General features: G+C 44.7%; 1 protein-coding gene across 2 annotated transcripts in view; it reads left to right on the top strand.

The window, feature by feature from the left end:
• METTL27 (methyltransferase like 27) overlaps nucleotides 1–20,890 on the top strand; it is a 208,007-nt gene that overhangs the window by 20,640 nt on the left and 166,477 nt on the right. For both annotated transcript variants that reach the window (XM_073667589.1, XM_073667588.1), the window contains exon 2: nucleotides 2,902–3,067. In XM_073667589.1, the coding sequence (XP_073523690.1) occupies nucleotides 2,948–3,067 (120 nt within the window). In that variant the 5' untranslated portion in view covers nucleotides 2,902–2,947. The remainder of the gene's footprint in view (nucleotides 1–2,901; nucleotides 3,068–20,890) is intronic.

Raw genomic sequence — 20,890 nt, 5'->3', positions numbered from 1 at the left:
CATGTGTTAATAAAGGAATTTTCTTACTTCTTTACAATTTTGAACTTGTGTGGCCATCTTTTTGTTTCTCTGCTTCACAGAGGAACAATCCCCCCTTTTCTTTACTGTTGCAAGATGATGGCCCGTTCTCTTTATTAGTCCTATATGCAATAACATGGGTCCATTGGGATTAGATTTATCTTCACTGTGTTGTTTGCATCTGAGTTTCTGTCTCTCACTATGTTTAAGGACTATACTAGCTAGCCGAGCAATGGATGACTTTGATGCATGCGATGGAGCATTGTCCTGCATAAAAATCATGGTTTTCTTGAAAGAGGCAGACTTTTTCCTGTACCATTGCTTGAAGAAGTGTCTTCTAAAAACTGGTTTGGAAGTTGATTTTGAGTCCATCTTCAACCCGAAAAGGTTCAACTAGCTCAACTTTAATAATACCAGCCCATAGCTGTAACCCAGCTCCACCTTGCTGAAGTCGAAGTGGAAGTTTGTACCTGTTACTGATACAGCCATAGGCCCATCCATGTGGTCCATCATCTCATCAGTCCATAAAACCTTTGAAAACTCTGTCTTCAAACATTTCTTGGCTCAGTCTTGACATTTCCACTTGTGTCTTATTCACTGGTGGTCGTGTTTCAGCCTTCCTCACCTTGGCCATGTCTCTGAGCTGTACATCTGGGCACTCCAGGGAGGCTGCAGTTCTGGAATATGACAGCCCTGGAGGATAATGGCTTCCTGATCACTTCACATTTGACTCTTCTCACATATTTGTCAGTTAATGTGCGTCTTTTTTTCTCAACACGTTTTTGCGAACCTGTTCACTATTTGCAACAAAACTTTTGATGGTTCTGTGATTACGCCTCGATAACTTAGCAATTTCAAGAATGCAGCATCCCTCTGTAAGACTTTTAACAATTTTTGACTTATCAGAGTCAATTATAGCTCTCTTTTGGCCCATTTTGCCTGATGAAAAGAAGCTGCCTAATAATTCTGCACACCTTAATAAAGGGTGTTGTATCCTTAGACCGCACCCTCCCTCATTACACAAATACACATCACCTGATCTGCATCATCCAATAAGCATTCAAGTTTATTCAGCTTGTAGTTGGAAAATCTGCATAAAAATGATGATAGGGTCAAAATATTCACTTTATACGCACTAATAATTCTGCACACAGTGTATATAGATCAAGAACAAAGAACTTGACACTCCACCGTAAGAAGCAGACGAAGGTCCGGATTGTGGACTGAAACGTCACTCAGAAAATGAGTGATGTTTCAGTCCACAATCCGGACCTTTGTTTCACAGAACAGATTGCATGTGTACCATGCTTTACCATTAGGCTGTGCGCCCACGATGCAGATTTAATGCGTTTCCACGGCGGCATTTCCGCCGCGGAAACACATTAAAATTGCTTGTTAAGATGTCTGTCATGTTTCCCAATGATAATCCGCATGTGCTGTGCACATGGTGCGGAAATTTCCGTTGCGGATTATCATTGCGGAAAAATCCACAACCAATTTTGCCGCAAAATCGCGCCCATTGACTTGCATTGAACCGCATGGCATCCGCATGTATACATGTATACATGCGGATATCATGCGGTTCAATGCGCGGATGGTACCCGGGTTGGGAGAAGAGGAGACTCTCATCCGACCTGGGTACCATCGTACCTGCAAGTTAAAAAAGAATTATAAAATTTAAAAATAAAAAAAAATATTCATACTCATCTCTCCGGCGGCCCCCGGTCTCCTCCCGGCGGCGATCCTCTCTCCTCGGCGGCCCGCGGTGTACTGGCAGGACCTTAAGTGATGTCATTTAGTCAGCTGATGGTCACGCGACCATCAGCTGACCGCTGACATCAGCGGTCGCATGACCATCAGCTGACTAAATGACGTCACCGCAGATCCTGTGGGCCGTCGGAGAGGTGAGTATAAGGTTTTTTTTACTTTTTAATTGTTTTTATTTACACTAGATGCACGATTTGAAGCAGAAATCTCCTCATAAGTTGGTCACACAATATAAATCCATGCCAGTTGCATGGATTTGTACTGTGTGACGAACTTGTCAAGCTCTTTTCCAAGTGATGTTCAAAATCGCTTGGAAAACCACTTGAAAAAAAAGCACATACATAAACGCATGTAAAAAAACGCTTGAAAAACGCTGAAAAAATGCATGTAAAATCTGCATGCGTTTTTTCTGCCAAAAAGATGCAGAAATGCTCAGGAAATTTCTGCATCGTGGGCACATACCCTTAGGCTGTGTGCCCACGTAGCGTTTTACAAGCGTTTTTGATGCGGAATTTCCGCAGCGGAAACGCTTGTAAAATGCTTGGTAACCCGCACCCCATGATCCCCAATGGGTTTCCGCAACTTCTATGCACATGCTGCGGATTTTTCCGCAGCGTTTATGCCGCGTTCAAAAATCCGCAGCATGTCATTTAATTTTGCGTTTCCGCAAGCGGAATTGCCTTTGTCCAATGCATAAAAAACGCAAGGCAATTCCGCATGTGGAAAACGCGTGATAAACGCGCGATAAACGCGTGCGGAATTCCGCATGCGTTTTTCCGGGAGAGGACTTGCATTTATGCAGCAGAAATTTTCTGCTTCATAAATGCAACGTGGGCACATAGCCTTAGTGCTATTTTCTGCTATATCAGCTGTCTCTCCTCTGTTACTTACACAATCCATTGGGTCAGACGAAGGTCAGGATTGGGGCCAAAACTTCACATATTTTCTGTCTTGGATTTTGTCTGTCGGCTATAGGAACGAATGAGTGAGTGTGCTCGGTCCATTATAATTCATAGACACTGGATGCTGGATGCTTTATTCAACTTTAGTACAATTAGGATACATTGTTTGACCTTAAAAATTTACTTTTTCTGATATTGTTTTTTTTCTTTTCAGATATCTGAGGACAAGTGAAATGTACCATTCTTGAAAATCTGTAAACATGGAGAATAGTGATAAAGGGCTACAACAAGTCAGAGATATAATTGCAGCTGCTCATAAAGACTGCTCTCTCTCGGAAAAGCTACAGTTTTACGACCGGTGGGCTACACGGTATGAAGAGGTAAGAGATCCTGGCCATCTAGACAAAATGGGTCTTAAAGGGGTTTTCCCACAAACACAAATTCATTTTAATCAATAGATCTTGGAATGATAATAATTTCCATCACTGGATGTGTTTAAATAAAATGTTCCTGTGCTGAGATAATCTTATAAATGTGCCCCTGCTGTGTACGGTGTAATGGCGGTGTCTGACCGTACAGGAACATGGTCTGATCATACCACATCTCCTGGGCAGGGGAGGAAGCAAAAGATTGTACAGACAGGACAGCATGGGATCGCAAATGATTCTTTCTTTGTGTTACGGGTCCGGGTGGTTTAACCTCTGTGCTGCGGTGCAAGGAGGGACCCAGATGGGCGTGACTAAGTATCAACCCGGACCGACCCGGGTCGTACGGTGGCTAACGACTCCGTGACCAGGGAGGAACCGAGCAGAGGGACCAGGTGCTACTCTGGGGACGACCTTGTAAGAGAGCAGGTGACTCCCACGGGTCAGATGGCTGGGCTGACCGGTATAGCAGATGACACAGCAGGCAGGCTGACGAGTGGTCCTGGAGGATGAACTGGTAGACACGGCAGGTGACAGGCGGGAGCCTCCGGGTAGGCTGTCAGGTGGTCATGGCAAGTGACAGGCAGAAGTCTCTAGATGGGCGGTCTGGTAACAGGTAGGTAACAGGCGAGTGCTCCCATGTGAGCGGGCTGACAGACACGGAAGGTAACAGGCAGGTAACAGGCAAGCGCTCCCAGGTGAGCGGGCTGACAGACACGGCAGGTAACGGGCAGATAACAGGCTGGCAGGCAGGACGAGGAGTCAGGCTAGCAGCGGAACCTGAGGGCTGAAGCAGAGATAAGTAACACTGTGCAATAACTTTGCTCGGGCTCCTCCATTTTGGAGGAGGTGCCCTATATATGGGAGGACCCTCGGCTAATGGCCGGGGACTCCTTAGGACGGCGCATGCAGCCCCTTTAAGAGGGGGGGCGCGCGCACGCCCTAAGCACAGTCCCCGGGGGACTGCGCGCGCCGACAGCAGGAAGAGAAGGAGAGCGGGGAGCACGGGGAGAGAGGAGGTGAGAGGAACGGCGTCTCTGCCTGGCAGGAGGCAGAGACGCCGATGCTACACTTTGAAGTAAAACATTGTTTAAAAACTGGCAGGGAAATGTTTTACCTCACAGAAAGAATCAGCTGCGATCCCATACTGTAATGTCTGTATACTCTTTTGCTTCCTCCCCTGCCCAGGAGATGTGGTATGATCAGACCATGTTCCTGTACAGTAAGATACAGCCATTACACAGTACACAGCAGGGGCACATTTATAAGATTATCTCAGCACAGGAGCATTTTTTAACACATCCAATTGTGGAACTTATTATTATTCCAAGATCTATTGATTAAAATCAACTTTTGTTCGTGGGAAAACCCATTTAAGCCCCTGACTACAGATAAAGAAGGATACGCCATATAGGCAAACTAAAAACAGGATTTATGGCCGGAATAATTGAAAAAAAAAGAAACATATGCTGCTTGCGTAAAATAGCATTCCCATGAAATATAATTTGGACACACCTGCCTAAAAGTATGTTTCTCATGATCTTTAAGATATTTTTATCTCAAGGCTAATGCTCAAATGCTTGAAAGGAATTTTTGAAGCACGTATAAGATTTATTTTATTCAATAGAATAGTGGAGGTGGAGAATGTTGGCTCTGTGAATATCACCATATTCTGTAAATCTGGTCATCATGAGCTGTAAATTTGGTGCCAATTAGCAAAGCCTTTCCATAAAGTATGGAAACTGTTGTGGTTCTTAAATAGCCCAACTTTTTAGAAGGACATCTAGTTGTAGAAGTTCATAATATGAGAATTGCCATTTGAAATCTACTTATAATGCAAAGTATAGGTATTTTAGAGCCACCTATACCCCAAATAGGGGGCTAAATAAATGTTTAACTTTAATCTGTTGCCAAATGTATGCTGCCCCAGCCGAGTGACAGATAGCATTGTATTACCTACTTTATTATTCAGTCGTTTTCATAAAATCATTAGTTATCGTCAGCAGAAATTTTTCACCAGAAACGTTGAGCGTAATATGCACATTTTTATCCGTTTTTTTGCGTCTGTTTTTGATGTGTTTTTTTTCCCTGTTCATTTGAATGAGTGAAAAACGCTGCAAAATTGCTATAAAAAACTGACGTGCTGCAGATTTGAAACTGCTTCAAATCTGCAAGGAAAAAGAAGTGTATGAGAGTTCAGAAATCTCATTCATTTTTCTGGTACTGTAAACTGCAGCGTTTTGGTGCAGTGTTTTGGTACAGAAATTTCTTCTGCAAATACTCCATGTGTGCACATACCCTTTTGAGTCTTCTCCATTATGTGCGCAGACTGCTGTCTCCCTATACACAGTATTGTGGAGAAATCTGTCAATCAGTGGAAGCTACTGCTCATGACCAGCTCTACGGAAGATAACTAATCCAGCGGGACAATAAACATAGTAATGTCACAGTACTAATTTAATAAACGGTAATACCACAGTGTAGACATAATAAAACACTATTGTCATACTTCATAGATATCAAACACAGTAAAGTCCCTGTACAAATATAATAGCCACAGTGACATCACAGGACAAGGATAATGAACACACTGATATCATAATACAAATATAATAAACATAGTGATGTCACAGTACAGGACTAATAATATTAGTGATGTCACAGTACACTGATAATAAACACAGTGATGTCGCAGTACAAGGTTAATAAATAGTGATGGGCAAGCACTAAAATGCTCGGGTGCTCGATGCTCGGGTCGAGCACATTGGAATACTCGGGTGTTCGACCCGAGCAACGAGCCCAATGTAAGTCTATGGGAAACTCGAGCATTTTTCCGGTGGCTTCCCCTGTCGGTCTGCAGAGAGCCTAAAAATTGCCCAAATCGATGGGAACAGTGCTCAAATGACATGGGAACAGCATGGGGAAGACCCCTGGAAGAATTTATGACTCCCAGGTCACTGCTGTGAACAATGTTGTTAGAGGTATTACCCCACTTTTTCGGACTCACAATAAAGCATACAAAAAGGAAACCAAAATGGATTTTCCTGGGAAAGATGTTAAGGAACTTCATTTCCAGGGCAATGACTTGTATATAAAGCAAAATAAATAACCAAAACCAAAAATACTCCTCCACACCTTGGGCTATGTTCACACATAGCGTTTTTGATGCGTTTTTGCACTATTGCATTGCTTTCAACCGTGACAAATGCATCAGGCGGCCTTTACTATTCTTAAAGGCCCTCGCTATTCTTAGAGAGCCATCAGCTGTCTATGCTTTGTTGTTCCCATTACAAATGATTGGGTCTCCTATACTGTTATTGCGTATGCATTGAGTGGCAGGTCTGCCCAAAATTTGGATGCACTCCAATACCCCTTTGAAAATTTGGATGCACCCCAATACCCCTTTGAAGAGACTTAGAGGAGGGCCTCCTGAAAACAATGTTCCCATTATTAGGAAGTGGGTCTCCCATACTGTTTGCCTATGCAGTGAATGCAAGGGCTGCCAAAAATTTGGACCTACTCCAATGCCCCTTGGAAGAGACGTAGAGGAGGGCCTCCTGAAAAAAATGTTACCATTATTAGGAAGTGGGTCTCCCATTGTGTTTGCCTATGCAGTGAATGCAAGGGTTGCCAAAAATTGGGAGGCACTCCAATGCCCCTTGGAAAAGACATAGAGGGCCTCATGAAAAAATGTTCCCATTATTAGGAAGTGGGTCTCCCATTGTGTTTGCCTATGCAGTGAATGCAAGGGCTGCCAAAAGTTGGGAGGCACTCCAATGTCCCTTGGAAGAGACATGGAGGAGGGTCCCATAAAAAAAATGTTCCCATTACAAAGGAGCGGGTCTCCTATACTTGTAATGCCCATGCACTAAGTGTATGGGCTGACAAACATTTACCCCTGGGGGGTATACTTGAACAAACTGTATAAAAAAAATTTTTTTACAGGCATCATAAACACCCTTTTTGATAAAACACTAGCGGCAGGGCAGGCCAGGACCTCCAAGGCATAGACAGCCAGTTCATTCCACGTATCCAGCTTGGACACCCAATAATTATAAGGCACAGAGGAATCACTGAGGACATTGGTAAGGTCAGCAAGGTACTCCCTCAGCATCTTCCCAAACTTTGCACTCCTTGTGAGAGTACCCCACGCCTCAGGGCCTGTGCGATGGGAGGGGCTGAGAAAATTCTCCCAGAACTTTGACAGTGTTCCCCTGCTTCTGCTGGATTGGAGTTGTGTCTCTCTCACCTGTAGTCCTTCGTTGTCCAATGAACTGTGACCTCTGCCGCCAGCATTTTTAGATGGGAATTTTTTTAATAGTTCCGCAACAAGGGCCTTCTGGTACTGCCAAATTTTTATAGATCTGTCCGCCTCATGAATAAGAGATATAAAGTTCTCCTTGTAGCGTGGGTCTAGAAGTGTCACCAACCAGTAATGACTGTCACCCAAAATTTTGAGAACGCGAGGGTTATGGGAAAGGCAGCGTAACAAACTCAGCCATGCGTGCCAGACTACTAACAGGCAAGACTTTTGTGTTCTCACCAAGAGGACATCTGACCATTCTCTCCTCTTCCTCCTCCTCCTCTCTGTCCCCAGGCCATCCACGCTGAACAGACGGTATGACAGTTGTGCAGGTAGTACCGTCTATAGCACATGAAACTAGCTCCTGTTCTTCCTCCTCCTCTTCCTCATTATCACCCAATCCACATTGGGATGAAATGAGGCTGGGCTGTGTGGAATCACCCTGTATGGTTCCTTGCTGCATCTCATCGTGCTCCGCCTGCAATGCATCCTCTTTGATTGTGAGTAGAGAGCGTTTCAGAAGACAGAGAAGCGAGATGGTGATGCTAATTATGGCGTCATCGCCGCTCACCATCTTTGTGGAGTCCTCAAAGTTTTGGAGGATGATACATATGTCTGCCATCCATGTCCACTCCTGAGGTCTTATGTGTGAAGTCTGAACTGAATACCGATGGCCTTGTTGATGCTGGTACTCAACAACTGCCCTCTTCTGCTCACAAATCCTTCCCAACATCTGCAGTGTAGAGTTCCAACATGTGGGGACATCACACACCAGTCTGTGAGCCGGAAGCTGCAAACGCTGCTGAAACATGGCAAGGGCAGCAGAAGCTGTAGGTGACGTTCTAAAATGGGCACACAGGCGGCATACTTTAATGTTACGGATCCGGGTGGTGGAACCTCTGTGCTGCGGTGCAAGGAGGGACTCAGAGGGGCGTAACTAAGTATCAACTCGGACCGACCTAGGTCGTACAGCGGCTATCGACTCCGTGACCAGGGAGGGACCGAGCAGAGGGACCAGGTGCTACTCTGGGGACGACCTTGTAAGAGAGCAGGTGACTCCCACGGGTCAGATGGCTGGGACTGACCGATACTGCAGATGGACACAGCAGGCAGGCTGACGAGTGATCCGGGTAGATGAACTGGCAGAGACAGCAGGCGACAGGCGGGAGCCTCTAGGTAGGCTGTCAGGTGGTCATGGCAAGTGACGGGAAGGAGCCTCCAGGTAGGCTGTCAGGTGGTCACGGCAAGTGACAGGCGGGAGCCTCTAGGTAGGCTGTCAGGTGGTCACGGCAAGTGACAGACAGGAGCCTCTAGGTAGGCTGTCAGGTGGTCACGGCAAGTGACGGGCAGGAGCCTCCAGGTAGGCAGACAGGTGGTCACGGCAAATGACGGGCAGGTAGCAAGCAGGGGCCTCCAGGTAGGCACGGCAGGTAACAGGCAGGTGCTTCCAGGTAAGCAGGAGGGCAAAGCCCATAGACAGACTGGCGGACTGAACGGAAGACAGACTGTCGGGCTGGAGAGTAGTCAGGCTGGCGGACTGGACTGATAGTCAGGCTGGCGGGCAGGACTAGTAGTCAGGCTAGCAGCGGGACCTGAGGGCTGAAGCAAAGTTAAGAACACTGTGCATAAACTATTGCTCGGGCACCTCCATATTGGAGAAGGTGCTTTATATATGGGAGGACCTCCGGCCATTGGCCGGGGACTCCTTAGGGCGGCGCGCGCGGCCCCTTTAAGAGGGAGCGCGCGCGCACTAAGCACAGTGCCCGGGAAGCTGCGCGCGCCGGCAGAAGCAGGAAGAGGAGCGCTGGAGGCCATTGTCGCACACGACCATGCCTGGCTGTAGGTTCAGCGGTGTTTGCCACAGATCTGCCTGCTCTTTCAGAGCTGTCCACAACTCTTCAACATTGTGCGGTTTGTCACCTAAGCATATTAGCTTCAGCACAGCCCTTTGCCGCTTGGCTGAGGCAGTGCTGCAGTGCTTCCAGCCTGTGACTGATGTGGTAATTTCGGAGATGGAGGCTGAAGAGAAGGAGGAGGCTGAGGAGGATGAGGTGCAGGAGCTGTAGATTGTGGGGGCAACTCTGATCGACCTAGTGCCCGCAATCCTTGGTGACGTGTTCTGGCCCAAGGTCCGACTCGGTCCCGGCTTCCACTATGTTAACCCAGTGTGCCGTCAGCGAGATGTACCGTCCCTGCCCACATGCACTTGTCCACGGGTCCGTGGTTAGGTGGACCGGGAGAAATAGTGGCTACTTGGGACCGAGTACCGAGGGACAGCCGCCGCTATCAAGTTGCGGAATGCTTCCACCTCCACGAGCCTAAAGGGTAACATTTCGAGCGCAAACAGTCACAAAATGTAGGAATTTAGTAGTGTGGCCTGTTGGCTGCGTATTTACGCTTGCGTTCCAAGGACTGGGGTATGGACAACTGAACGCTGCGCTGGGACAAGGACGAGGATGTGCTTCCTGATGCTGCTACTTGAGAGTGTGCAACAACAGGTGCAGGGCAGGAGGCATCTTCGCTTGCACCATGGACAGGGGATTGGCTTGCATGCACAACAGTGGAAGAAGCAGTGGTGCCATTCGCAGACACTGTTTCTGGACCCTGGGGTTCGGCCCACAAAGTGGGGTGCTTTGCTGCCATGTGCTTGATCATGCTGGTGGTGGTCACGCTGGTAGTTTTGCCACCCCTGCTGATGCTGGCTTGGCAGGTGGTGCAAATGGCCTTTTTGGGGTTATCGGCAGAGTCTTTAAAAGACAACCAGACTCGGGAAGACCTAACAGTTGTACTTCCTTCGTGTTGGTGTTACAGGGAATGGTTGCCTGCCTTCTGTTTGCGGCCACCGCACTGCTTCTTCCTGCCTGTTGGGGTTCTCTGCCTCCCTTCCCCTGTGTGCTGCTGTCCTCGCTCTGCATGTACTCCTGCCAGGTTGGGTCAGTTACTATATCATCCACCACCTCATCTTCCACTTCCGCACCCTGGTCCTCCTCCTGACTTTCTGGCAATTGTGTCTCATCATCGTCCACCTTTTGTGACACTTTCCTAACGTCGCCTTCTTGTGACCGTGGCTGCTCAAATATTTGGGCATCGCTACATGCGATCTCCTCTTGCCCCGCTTCAAGTGGACCGGGCGAGAGGCCCGAATCTATAAATAGAAAAATGAACAGCTCTTCGGAGTGTCAAAGTGTGGGATCAGTTGTCTCTGGGCACTCAGCATGGTGGGAGGAAGGAGGTTCAGGGTGAGGAATATGTGGTCCAGACTCACGGCTACTGAGACTTGACCGTGTGGAAGACAGGGTGGTGATGGTGGTGGCTAAGTGACTGGAAGCATTATCTGTAGTGATGAGCGAGTATGTTCTGTTAACGAGCACCAAGTATTTACAGCGTGCTCGGTGTTATGTTTGAATCACTCCCGTGTGCATGATTTGCAACTGTTTGACAGCTTTAATACATGTGAGGAATGTCTGTTACTTATACATTCCTCACATGTATTAAAGCTGTCAAACAGTCTCAAATCATGCACATGGTAGTGATTCAAACTTAACACCGAGCACGCTGTAAATACTCGGTGCTCGTCCGAGCATACTCGGCGAAAGGGTTAACAGAACATACTCGCTCATCACTAATTATCTGCTATCCAACCAATAACCTTTTCACACTGCTCTGTGTTCAATAGTGGTGTTCTGCGGTCACCTATTAATTGGGACAGGAAGGTCGAGCGAGAAGATGTGGGTGTTTGTTGTGGCACAATTTCAGCTTGCCCACGGCCTCGGCCTCTGCATGCACCATCACATCCATTTCCCCATCCCTTGCCACGTGCCTTGCCATTTTAAATGAAGGACAATATCTTCCATGCTCACTACAAATGGCTGAATTTGGAGCGAACTTATATATGATCCGTGTGACGGACAAACCACAGTTTTACATACCTGGCCTGTAGGTAACTGTTTTGAACAGCAAACTGGTGTCAATAGTTTCACTGACACACTGAAATAAATTTTTAATGGAGGCCTGAAATGGCAGTATTTTCTGAAAACGTGTATGTGATCCGTGTGACGGTGAAAACACAGTTTTAAATAGCTGGCCTGCAGGTAACTATTTTGAACAGCAAACTGGTGTCAATAGCTTCACTGACACACTGAAACAAATTTTTAATGGAGGCCAGAAATGGCAAAATTTTCTGAAAACGTGTATGTGATCCGTGTGACGGTGAAAACACAGTTTTAAATAGCTGGCCTGTAGGTAACTATTTTGAACAGCAAACTGGTGTCAATACCTTCACTGCCACACTGAAACAAAATTTCAATGGAGGCCAGAAATGGCAATATTTTCAGCACAATTATATGTGATCCGTGTGACGGACAAACCAGTTTTAAATAGTTGAACTTTTTGCGCTGTAATATGGAAAGGACCTGGCTGTATTCTGCAGTGCCAACAAGAAAATGGCGTAGAAAAACGGTGTTCGCTGGATTGCTTTTTAAGCAAATAATGAAGATTAAAATCCCAAAAAAATTATTCCTGGCCCCTGAGACCTGGGCCTATTTCTAGAAATAGCTAACAGCAGCAGCAGACAAAACTGGAATGGAACCTCTTGTGCTATATGCACTGCAGTCTGCTATATACCCTGGCTGCCTATATACACTGCCAGCCTGATATCTCTGCAGATGGATTAGTCCTCAGAAGGACTGTTTGTTGAGATGGATATGTGTAATATACTTCTGTTCTACCTACACTACCTAATAAAAAAGAAAATCTCTCCCTAGCTCAGCAGCACCTCTCCCTACACTGTCTGATTCCGGAGTGACTGTGACGAGCATGGCGGCACCAGGTCTTATATAGACCTGATGATGCTGTGCGGCCAGCCAAACACTGTAATGCCACAACCAACATGGCTGCGGCATTACAGTGAGTGGCAGGCAATCCCTGTATGTTCATTGGCTCTGTAAAGAGCGTCAAACATGAAGGGAGGAGAACCGAGCTCCCGCCGAGCAACCCCGGAAATACTCGGCGAGCGCCGAGCATCTCGAGCAGTGATATGCTCGGGCGAGCACCAAGCAGTAGCGAGCATGCTCTCTCATCACTATTAATAAACACTGATGTCACAGTACAGGGATAATAAACACAGTGATGTCACAGTGCACAGATAATAAACACTGATGTCACAATGCAGGGATAATAAACACAGTGATGTCACAGTACAGGGATAATAAACACAGTGATGTCACAGTGCAGGGATAATAAACACAGTGATGTCACAGTGCAGGGATAGTAAACACAGTTATGTCACAGTGCAGGGATAGTAAACAGTGATGTCACAGTGCAGGGATAATAAACACAGTGATGTCACAGTGCAGGGATAGTAAACACAGTGATGTCACAGTGCAGGGATAATAAACAGTGATGTCACAGTGCAGGGATAATAAACACAGTGATGTCACAGTGCAGGGATAATAAACACAGTGATGTCACAATGCAGGGATAATAAACACAGTGATGTTACAGTGTAGGGATAATAAACACAGTGATGTCACAGTGCAGGGATAATGTAAATGGTGATGTGACAATAGGAATAATATACACAATTATATTATAGTGCAGGAATAATAAGCAAACTGAGGTCACAGAACAAGGATAATGAAAGTGAATGTGGAAAACTGGACAGAAACTTGGAGTGTATTTTTACAAATGGCAAGATGCTAGCAAGCAAAATGAGAGAACTTGAGGTTTTAAAACCCCCAAAAATTCCAGCGCATAGGTTTCCAGGAAATGCCTTTATTGGATCACGGTGAGTAGAGCAGGATAAAAATCATCTAGATAGTCGCAGCTATCTGAGGTAAATCATTAACCCCTTTAAAGCCCATGACGTACTAATACGCGTCTGTGCCCTTGGACTTAAGAGCCTGACCCGTATTAGTACGTCATCGCGATTGCGCACGCACACAGGCTGTGCGGGCGCGATCGCCGCCGGGTGTCAGCTGATTGTCACAGCTGACACCCGGTACTATGTGCAGGGAGCAGTCCCTCACCGCTCCCAGCACATTAACCCCTGCAATGCTGCGATCAAAGTCGATCGCAGCACTGCGGTGGCTAAGGGGAGGTGATCGGGATACTCACCTCCTCTTCCAGCCTCCAGCGCTGTCTGCCGCGGCTTCCCGGGTGTTGCCATGACGACCCGATGTCGTCATGACAACATCCGGGTCACCAGACAGCAGGAAGATTTTTTGGTCATGCGCAGTGCATGACTGCCTGCATAGCACAGGGATGGTGCTCCATCCCTATGCTATGCAGGCGATCAGAATAAAAAAAGTGAAAGTCCCAGAGTGGGACAAAGTAAAAAAAAACTCTCAGAAAGTGAAAAAAAAATTTTAAAAAAATTGTAAAAATATTTAAAAAAAAAATAAAAAAATAATCCACCAAAAATAAAAATATAATGTACCCATCAATAAATATTATTATGAAAAAAAAAACAATAAAAGTACACATATTTGGTATCGCCGCGTCCGGAACGACCTGACCTATAAAATTGTTCCACTAGTTAACCCCTTCAGTGAACACGGTAAAAAAAAAAAAAAAAAAAAAAACGAAGCAAAAAACAATGCTTTATCATCATACCGCCAAACAAAAAATGGAATAACACGCAATAAAAAAGACGAATATAAATAAAAATGGTACCGCTGAAAGCGACATCTTGTCCCGCAAAAAACAAGCCACCATACAGCTCCATCATCCGAAAAATCAAAAAGTTATAGCTCTCAGAATAAAGCGATGCAAAAAAATAATTTTTTCTATAACATAGCTTTTATTGTGTAAAAGCGCCAAAACATAGAAAAGGATATAAATGTGGTACCGCTGTAAACGTACTGACCCAAAGAATAACGCTGCCTTATCAATTTTACCACACGCGGAGTAGAATAAAAAAATTAAAAGAAAAACAAACAATTCCTGAATTGTTGGTTTTTGTTTATTCTGCCTCCCAAAAGCTGGAATAGAAAGCGATCAAAAAATGTCACATGCCTGAAAATGGCACCAATAAAAACGTCAACTCATCCCGCAAAAAACAAGCCGTCACATGACTCTGTCGGCCAAAATATGGAAAAATTATAGCTCTCAAAATTAGGCGATGCAAAAACTAGATTTTTACAAAATATGTGTCTTTTAGTGTGTGACAGCTGTCAATCATAAAACCCGATATCATTCTGGTATCTCTGTAGTCGCACCGACCCGAAGAATAAGGTCGTCTAATCACTTATACCACACTAGGAACGGCGTAAAAAATAAACGCTAGGGCTGGGGTTGGGGTTAAGGTTGTGCTAATGTTAGGGTTGGGGTCAGGGTAGGGCTAGGGTAGGGTTAGGGTTGGGGTTAGGGTTGTTTTTATTTTCAAAAGTAAAAAAAATAAATAAATAAAAGATGACGATATGGCAACTAGTGTTGAACGCAAGTGCTCGCTACTTGAGTTTGCATCGGGTGCTCGGGTATGCATTGAGTATCGCGGGTGCTCGAGTCTCCGCCCCATATGCTTCGCGGCCAAAAAAACCTTGTGGTGATTGCCTGCCATGCACGAGCGATCTCCGCATGTTTTTTTGGGGGTGTCTAATAACCGTGAAACATGCGGGCGGGGATTCGAACCTTTCACTTGAGCATCCGTGATACATGGTGCATACCTGAGTACCCGATGCAAACTCAAGTAGCGAGCACTTGCGCTGAAGACTAATGACAACTTATTCAATATGATGACCTAATGACATCAAATTCTGTGTCGTACCTCTGGGTTCAAAATGTTCACTATACCCCTTGATAAAATCCTTGAGGGGTGTAGTTTCCAAAATGGGGTCACTTGTGGGGGGGTTCAACTATTTAGGCACATCAGGGGCTCTCCAAACGCGACATGGCGTCCGCTCTCGATTCCAGCCGATTTTGCGTTCAAAAAGTCACACAGTGCTCCTTCCCTTCTGAACTCTGCCGTGCACCCAAACACTGTATTTTCCCCACATATGGGGTATTGGCGTACTCAGGAGAAATTGCACAAAAGTTTTTGGAGTCCATTTTCTCCTCTTACCCTTGTGAAAATAAAAAAATTGGGGCTAAAACATCATTTTTGTGGAAAAAGTTAGATTTTTTTATTTTCACGGCTCCATGTTATAAACTTCTGTAAAGGACTTGGGGGTTCAAGGTGCTCACCACACATCTAGATAAGTTCCCTGAGGGGTCTAGTTTCCAAAATGGTGTCACTTGTGGGGGGTTTCCGCTGTTTAGGCACATCAGGGGCACATCCGCTAATTATTCAAGCAAATTTTACAATCAAAAAGTCAAATGGCGCTCCTTCCCTTCCAAACCCTGCCGCGCGCCCAAACAGTGGTTTTCCCCCACATATGGGGTATCTGCTAACTCAGGAGAAATTGCACAACAAACTGCATAGTGCAATTTCTTCTGTTACCCTTATGAAAATGCAAAAGTGGGGGCTGAAAAACATTTTTGTGGGAGAAATGTGAAAATTTTATTTTTACGGCTCAATGTTATAAACTTCTGTGAAGCACCTGGGGGTTCAAGGTGCTCACCACACATCTAGACAAGTTCCCTGAGGGGTCTAGTTTCCAAAATGGTGTCACTTGTGGGGGGTTTCCACTGTTTAGGCACATCAGGGGCTCCCCAAACGCAACATGGCGTCCGCTAATTATTCAAGCAAATTTTACATTCAAAAAGTCAAATGGCGCTCCTTCGCTCCCGAACCCTGCCGTGTGCCCAAACAGTGGTTTTCCCCCACATATGGGGTATCTGCTTACTCAGGAGAAATTGCACAACAAACTGCATGGTGCAATTTCTCCTGTTACCCTTATGAAAATGCAAAAGTGGGGGCTGAAAAACATTTTTGTGGGAAAAATGTGAAAATTTTATTTTTACGGCTAAATGTTATAAACTTCTGTGAAGCACCTGGGGGTTAAAGGTGCTCACCACACATCTAGATAAGTTCCCTGAGGGGTCTAGTTTCCAAAATGGTGTCACTTGTGGGGGGTTTCCACTGTTTAGACAGATCAGGGGCTCCCCAAATGCAACATGGCGTCCGCTAATTATTCAAGCAAATTTTACATTCCGAACCCTGCCGTGCGCCCAAACAGTGGTTTTTCCTCACATATGGGGTATCTGCTTACTCAGGAGAAATTTCACAACAAATTTTGGGGTCCATTTTTTCCTGTTACCCCTGCGAAAATAAAAAAATTGGGTCTAAAGTAACATTTTTGTGAAAAAAGTTAAATGTTAATTTTTTTCTTCCACATTCCAAAAATTCCTGTGAAGCACCTGAAAGGGTGGTTTTGAGCACCTTGAAGGGTGCAGTTTTTAGAATGGTGTCACGTTTGAGTATTTTATGTCATAAAGACCCCTGAAAGTGACTTCAAATGTGATGCGGTCCCTAAAAAAAATGGTTTTGTAAATTTGGTTGGAAAAATGAGAAATAGCTGGTCAACTTTTAACCCTTATAGCTCACCAATAAAAAAAAAATTTTGGTTCCAAAATTGTGCTGATGTAAAGTAGACATGTGGGAAATGTTATTTATTAACTATTTTGTGTGACATATCTCTATGATTTAAGGGCATAAAAATTCAAATTTTGAAAATTGCAAAATTTTCAAATTTTTCGCCAAATTTCCATTTTTTTCACAAATAAACGCAAGTGATATCTAAGAAATTTTACCACTATCATGAAGTACAATATTTCACGAAAAAACAATCTCAGAATCAGGGGGATCTGTTGAAGCGTTCCAGAGTAATTACCTCATAAAGTGACAGGGGTCAGAATTGTAAAAATTGGCCTGGTCATTAACGTGCAAACCACCTTGGGTTGTAAAGGGGTTAAAAACGTCTTCAGACGCGTTTCTGCTAACAAGTAGCCTTAGGCTATGTGCCCACGTAGCGGATTTCAAGTGGATATGCTGCGGAATTTCTGCAGCGTATACGCTTGTGAAACGCTATGTAATCCGCCCCCCATGGTCCCCAAGGGGATCCCGCAAGTTCAATGCCCATGCTGCGGATTTTTCCACAGCCTTTTTGCTGCAGGGAAAAATCCGCAGCATGTTCATTAATTTTAGCGTTTCCGCAAGCGGAATTGCCTTTGCAATGCAATAAAAGACACAAGGCAATTCCGCATGTGGAAATTGCGTGATAAACGCACGATAAACGCGTGCGGAATTACGCATGCGTTTATCCGGCAGAGGACATGCAGAAATGAAGCAGAATATTTCTGCTTCATTTCCGCAGCGTGGGCACATAGCCTTAGTCATTGAACACATACATTTAAAATCTGGACGTTCATATAGTCTGGGCTGAACATCCCCCTGCACAGCAAACAGCTGCAGACAATATAGATAAGCACAGCTTAATCAGGTCTCTGCTACTGAGGGGGGTGAGGGTATGAGAGTGTTCACACTAGAATCACACAGGAGAAAGATAGAGAGGGGGAGGGGGGAAAACCTTCACTATATGGTAGAAGTATATCAGGAATCAGTTCAAGAGGTGGAAAATCAGTAGTGATAAATAAGATCCTGGCGAATGTTAACCCTGATGGAACTCTTGTTTTAAGGACATACATCCACCCGGTCTCACTTCATCAATTTATGTCTCATATCTCCACCTCTAGCCAAATTTTTAACTTTTTCAATCCCCAATACTCTAAAATCTTTAGTATCGCCATTACCGTATGTGTATGGATAAAATGTTTACTAATAGCAGAGCTTTTGGATATAATTTTGCTAGTGGCATCAGTCAGATAAATGTCTCCTCACTCTAATTTTAAGAGGTCCGCTAGTACATCCAACATATTGTACATTGCATGATATACAGGTGATAAGATATACCAAATTACAAGTATTGCAATTTATAAAACTATCAATATCATATTTTTTATTGGTTACCGATGACATAAAAGATTTTGAATTTACCATAAATTTACAGCAAGCGCAAACTGTATGACCGCACTTATAGGCTATGTGCCCACGTTGCGGACCTGAAGCATATTTTTTACGCTTCTCCCTGGCGGGAAAATCGCATGCGGATATTACATGCGGTTTTCCCGCCAGGTAGAAGCGTTTGTGAGGCGTCTTTGCATGCATTTCCGCATGCGGGTTATCAAGCACTTCTCCAAGCATCACTTGGAAAAGTGCTTGACAACTTGTTCAGAATGGTAAAAAATAAAAAAATAAACTTTATACTCACCTTCTGATGCATTCTCTGCCCCGTCCGGAGTCTTGAGCGGCTCACGCTGTTGTGTGCAGGACCTGCGGTGACGTCATTGTGTCATGTGGTGGGTCACATGACTCAATGACGTGGCGGGTCCTTCAGACAACAGCGCGACGGAGGGAAAACATCAGAAGATAAGTATAAACTTTATTTTATTCTTTTTTTTACAGGTTCTTTGGTACCCAGGTCTGGATGACAGTCTCCTCTCATCCAGACTTGGGTACCATCCGCACATTGATTCCGCTGCGCTTCCGCAAAATTAATGAACATGCTGCGGATTTTTGACCGCAGCATGGGCATTGACATTGCGGAATGCCATTGGGGACCATGGGGTGCGGATATACATGCGTTTTTCAAGCGTTTACGCTGCGGAAATTCCGCAGCATATACGCTTGAAAAACGCTACGTGGGCACACAGCCATATGAGCCTTTAACTGACAGCCAATTCTCTTCCGCACTACCCGTATCACTCTGGAATAAGCTTGGGGAGAGAATATCGCCCAGAGTAGGGGCTCTCCTCGCTGTAAATCTGACAGGTTCTTTCAAGATCACATTCAATGTTTTATCCTGTTGTAGCATTGGTAACCTATTCCTAATAATCTGGTTAACTCTTTGTACTTCCAGACTATGAGTGGTGACAAAAGTGATCATATTGTTTTCCTGACTTCCACTTTTTTTTGTAATATGCAGCATCTCATTCTTGATGTTTTGGTACAGGATGCTTAAATTGTTAAAGATGGTGTTGCTGAGACAATGTTGGACAGTACAGGAATTACAGTTATATGAAAAAGTTTGGGCACCCCTATTAATCTTAAGCTTAATGTTTTATAAAAATTGGTGTTTTTGCAACAGCTATTTCAGTTTGATATATGTAATAACTGTTGGACACAGTAATGTTTCTGCCTTGAAATGAGGTTTATTGTACTAACAGAAAATGTGCAAAATTTGACAGGTGCATAAGTATGGGCACCCTTATCATTTTCTTGTTTTAAATACTCCTACCTACTTTTTACTGACTTACTAAAGCACTTTTTTGGGTTTTGTAACCTCATTGAGCTTTGAACTTCATAGCCAGGTGTATGCAATCATGAGAAAAGCTACTTAAAGTGGCCACTTGCAAGTTGTTCTCCTGTTTGAATCTCCTCTGAAGAGTGGCATCATGGGCTCCTCAAAACAACTGTCAAATGATCTGAAAACAAAGATTATTCAACATAGTTGTTCAGGGGAAGGATACAAAAAGCAGTCTCAGAGATTTAACCTGTCAGTTTCCACTGTGAGGAACATAGTAAGGAAATGGAAGAACACAGGGACAGTTCTTGTTAAGGCCAGAAGTGGCAGGCCAAGAAAAACATCAGAAAGGCAGAGAAGAAGAATGGTCAGATCAGTCAAGGACAATCCTCAGACCACCTCCAGAGAGCTGCAGCATCAACTTGCTGCAGATGGTGTCACTGTGCATCGGTCAACTATACAAGGCACTTTGCACAAGGAGAAGCTGTATGGGAGAGTGATGCAAAAGAAGCCGTTTCTGCAAGCACGCCACAAACAGAGTCGGCTGAAGTATGCAAAAGCACATTTGGAGAAGACAATTTCTTTTTGGAAGAAGGTCCTGTGGACTGATGAAACCAAGATTGAGTTGTTTGGTCATACAAAAAGGCGTTATGCATGGCGGCAAAAAAACACAGCATTCCAAGAAAAACACTTGCTACCCACAATAAAATTTGGTGGAGGTTCCATCATGCTTTGGGGCTGTGTGGCCAATGCCGGCACCGGGAATCTTGTTAAAGTTGAGGGACGCATGGATTCCACTCAGTATCAGCAGATTCTTGACAATAATGTTCTAGAATCAGTGATAAAGTTGAAGTTATGCAGGGGATGGATCTTTCAGCAAGACAATGATCCAAAACACCGCTCCAAATCTACTCAGGCATTCATGCAGAGGAACAATTACAATGTTCTGGAATGGCCATCCCAGTCCCCAGACCTGAATATCATTGAAAATCTGTGGAATCATTTGAAGAGGGCGGTCCATGCTCGGCAACCATCAAACTTAACTGAACTGGAATTGTTTTGTAAAGAGGAATGGTCAAAAATACCTTCATCTAGGATCCAGGAACTCATTAAAAGCTACAGGAAGCGACTAGAGGCTGTTATTTTTGCAAAAGGAGGATCTACTAAATATTAATGTCACTTTTCTGGTGAGGTGCCCATACTTAAGCACCTGTCAAGTTTTGTTTGAATGCTGAT

Source organism: Phyllobates terribilis, unplaced genomic scaffold (genome assembly GCF_046119375.1).
Source record: "Phyllobates terribilis strain yellow unplaced genomic scaffold, ASM4611937v1 Scaffold_2__4_contigs__length_985480577, whole genome shotgun sequence".
NCBI classification, from domain to species: domain Eukaryota; kingdom Metazoa; phylum Chordata; class Amphibia; order Anura; family Dendrobatidae; genus Phyllobates; species Phyllobates terribilis.
The sequence above is the reverse complement of the archived record's forward strand: the minus strand, read 5'-3'. Positions and strand labels throughout refer to the sequence as shown.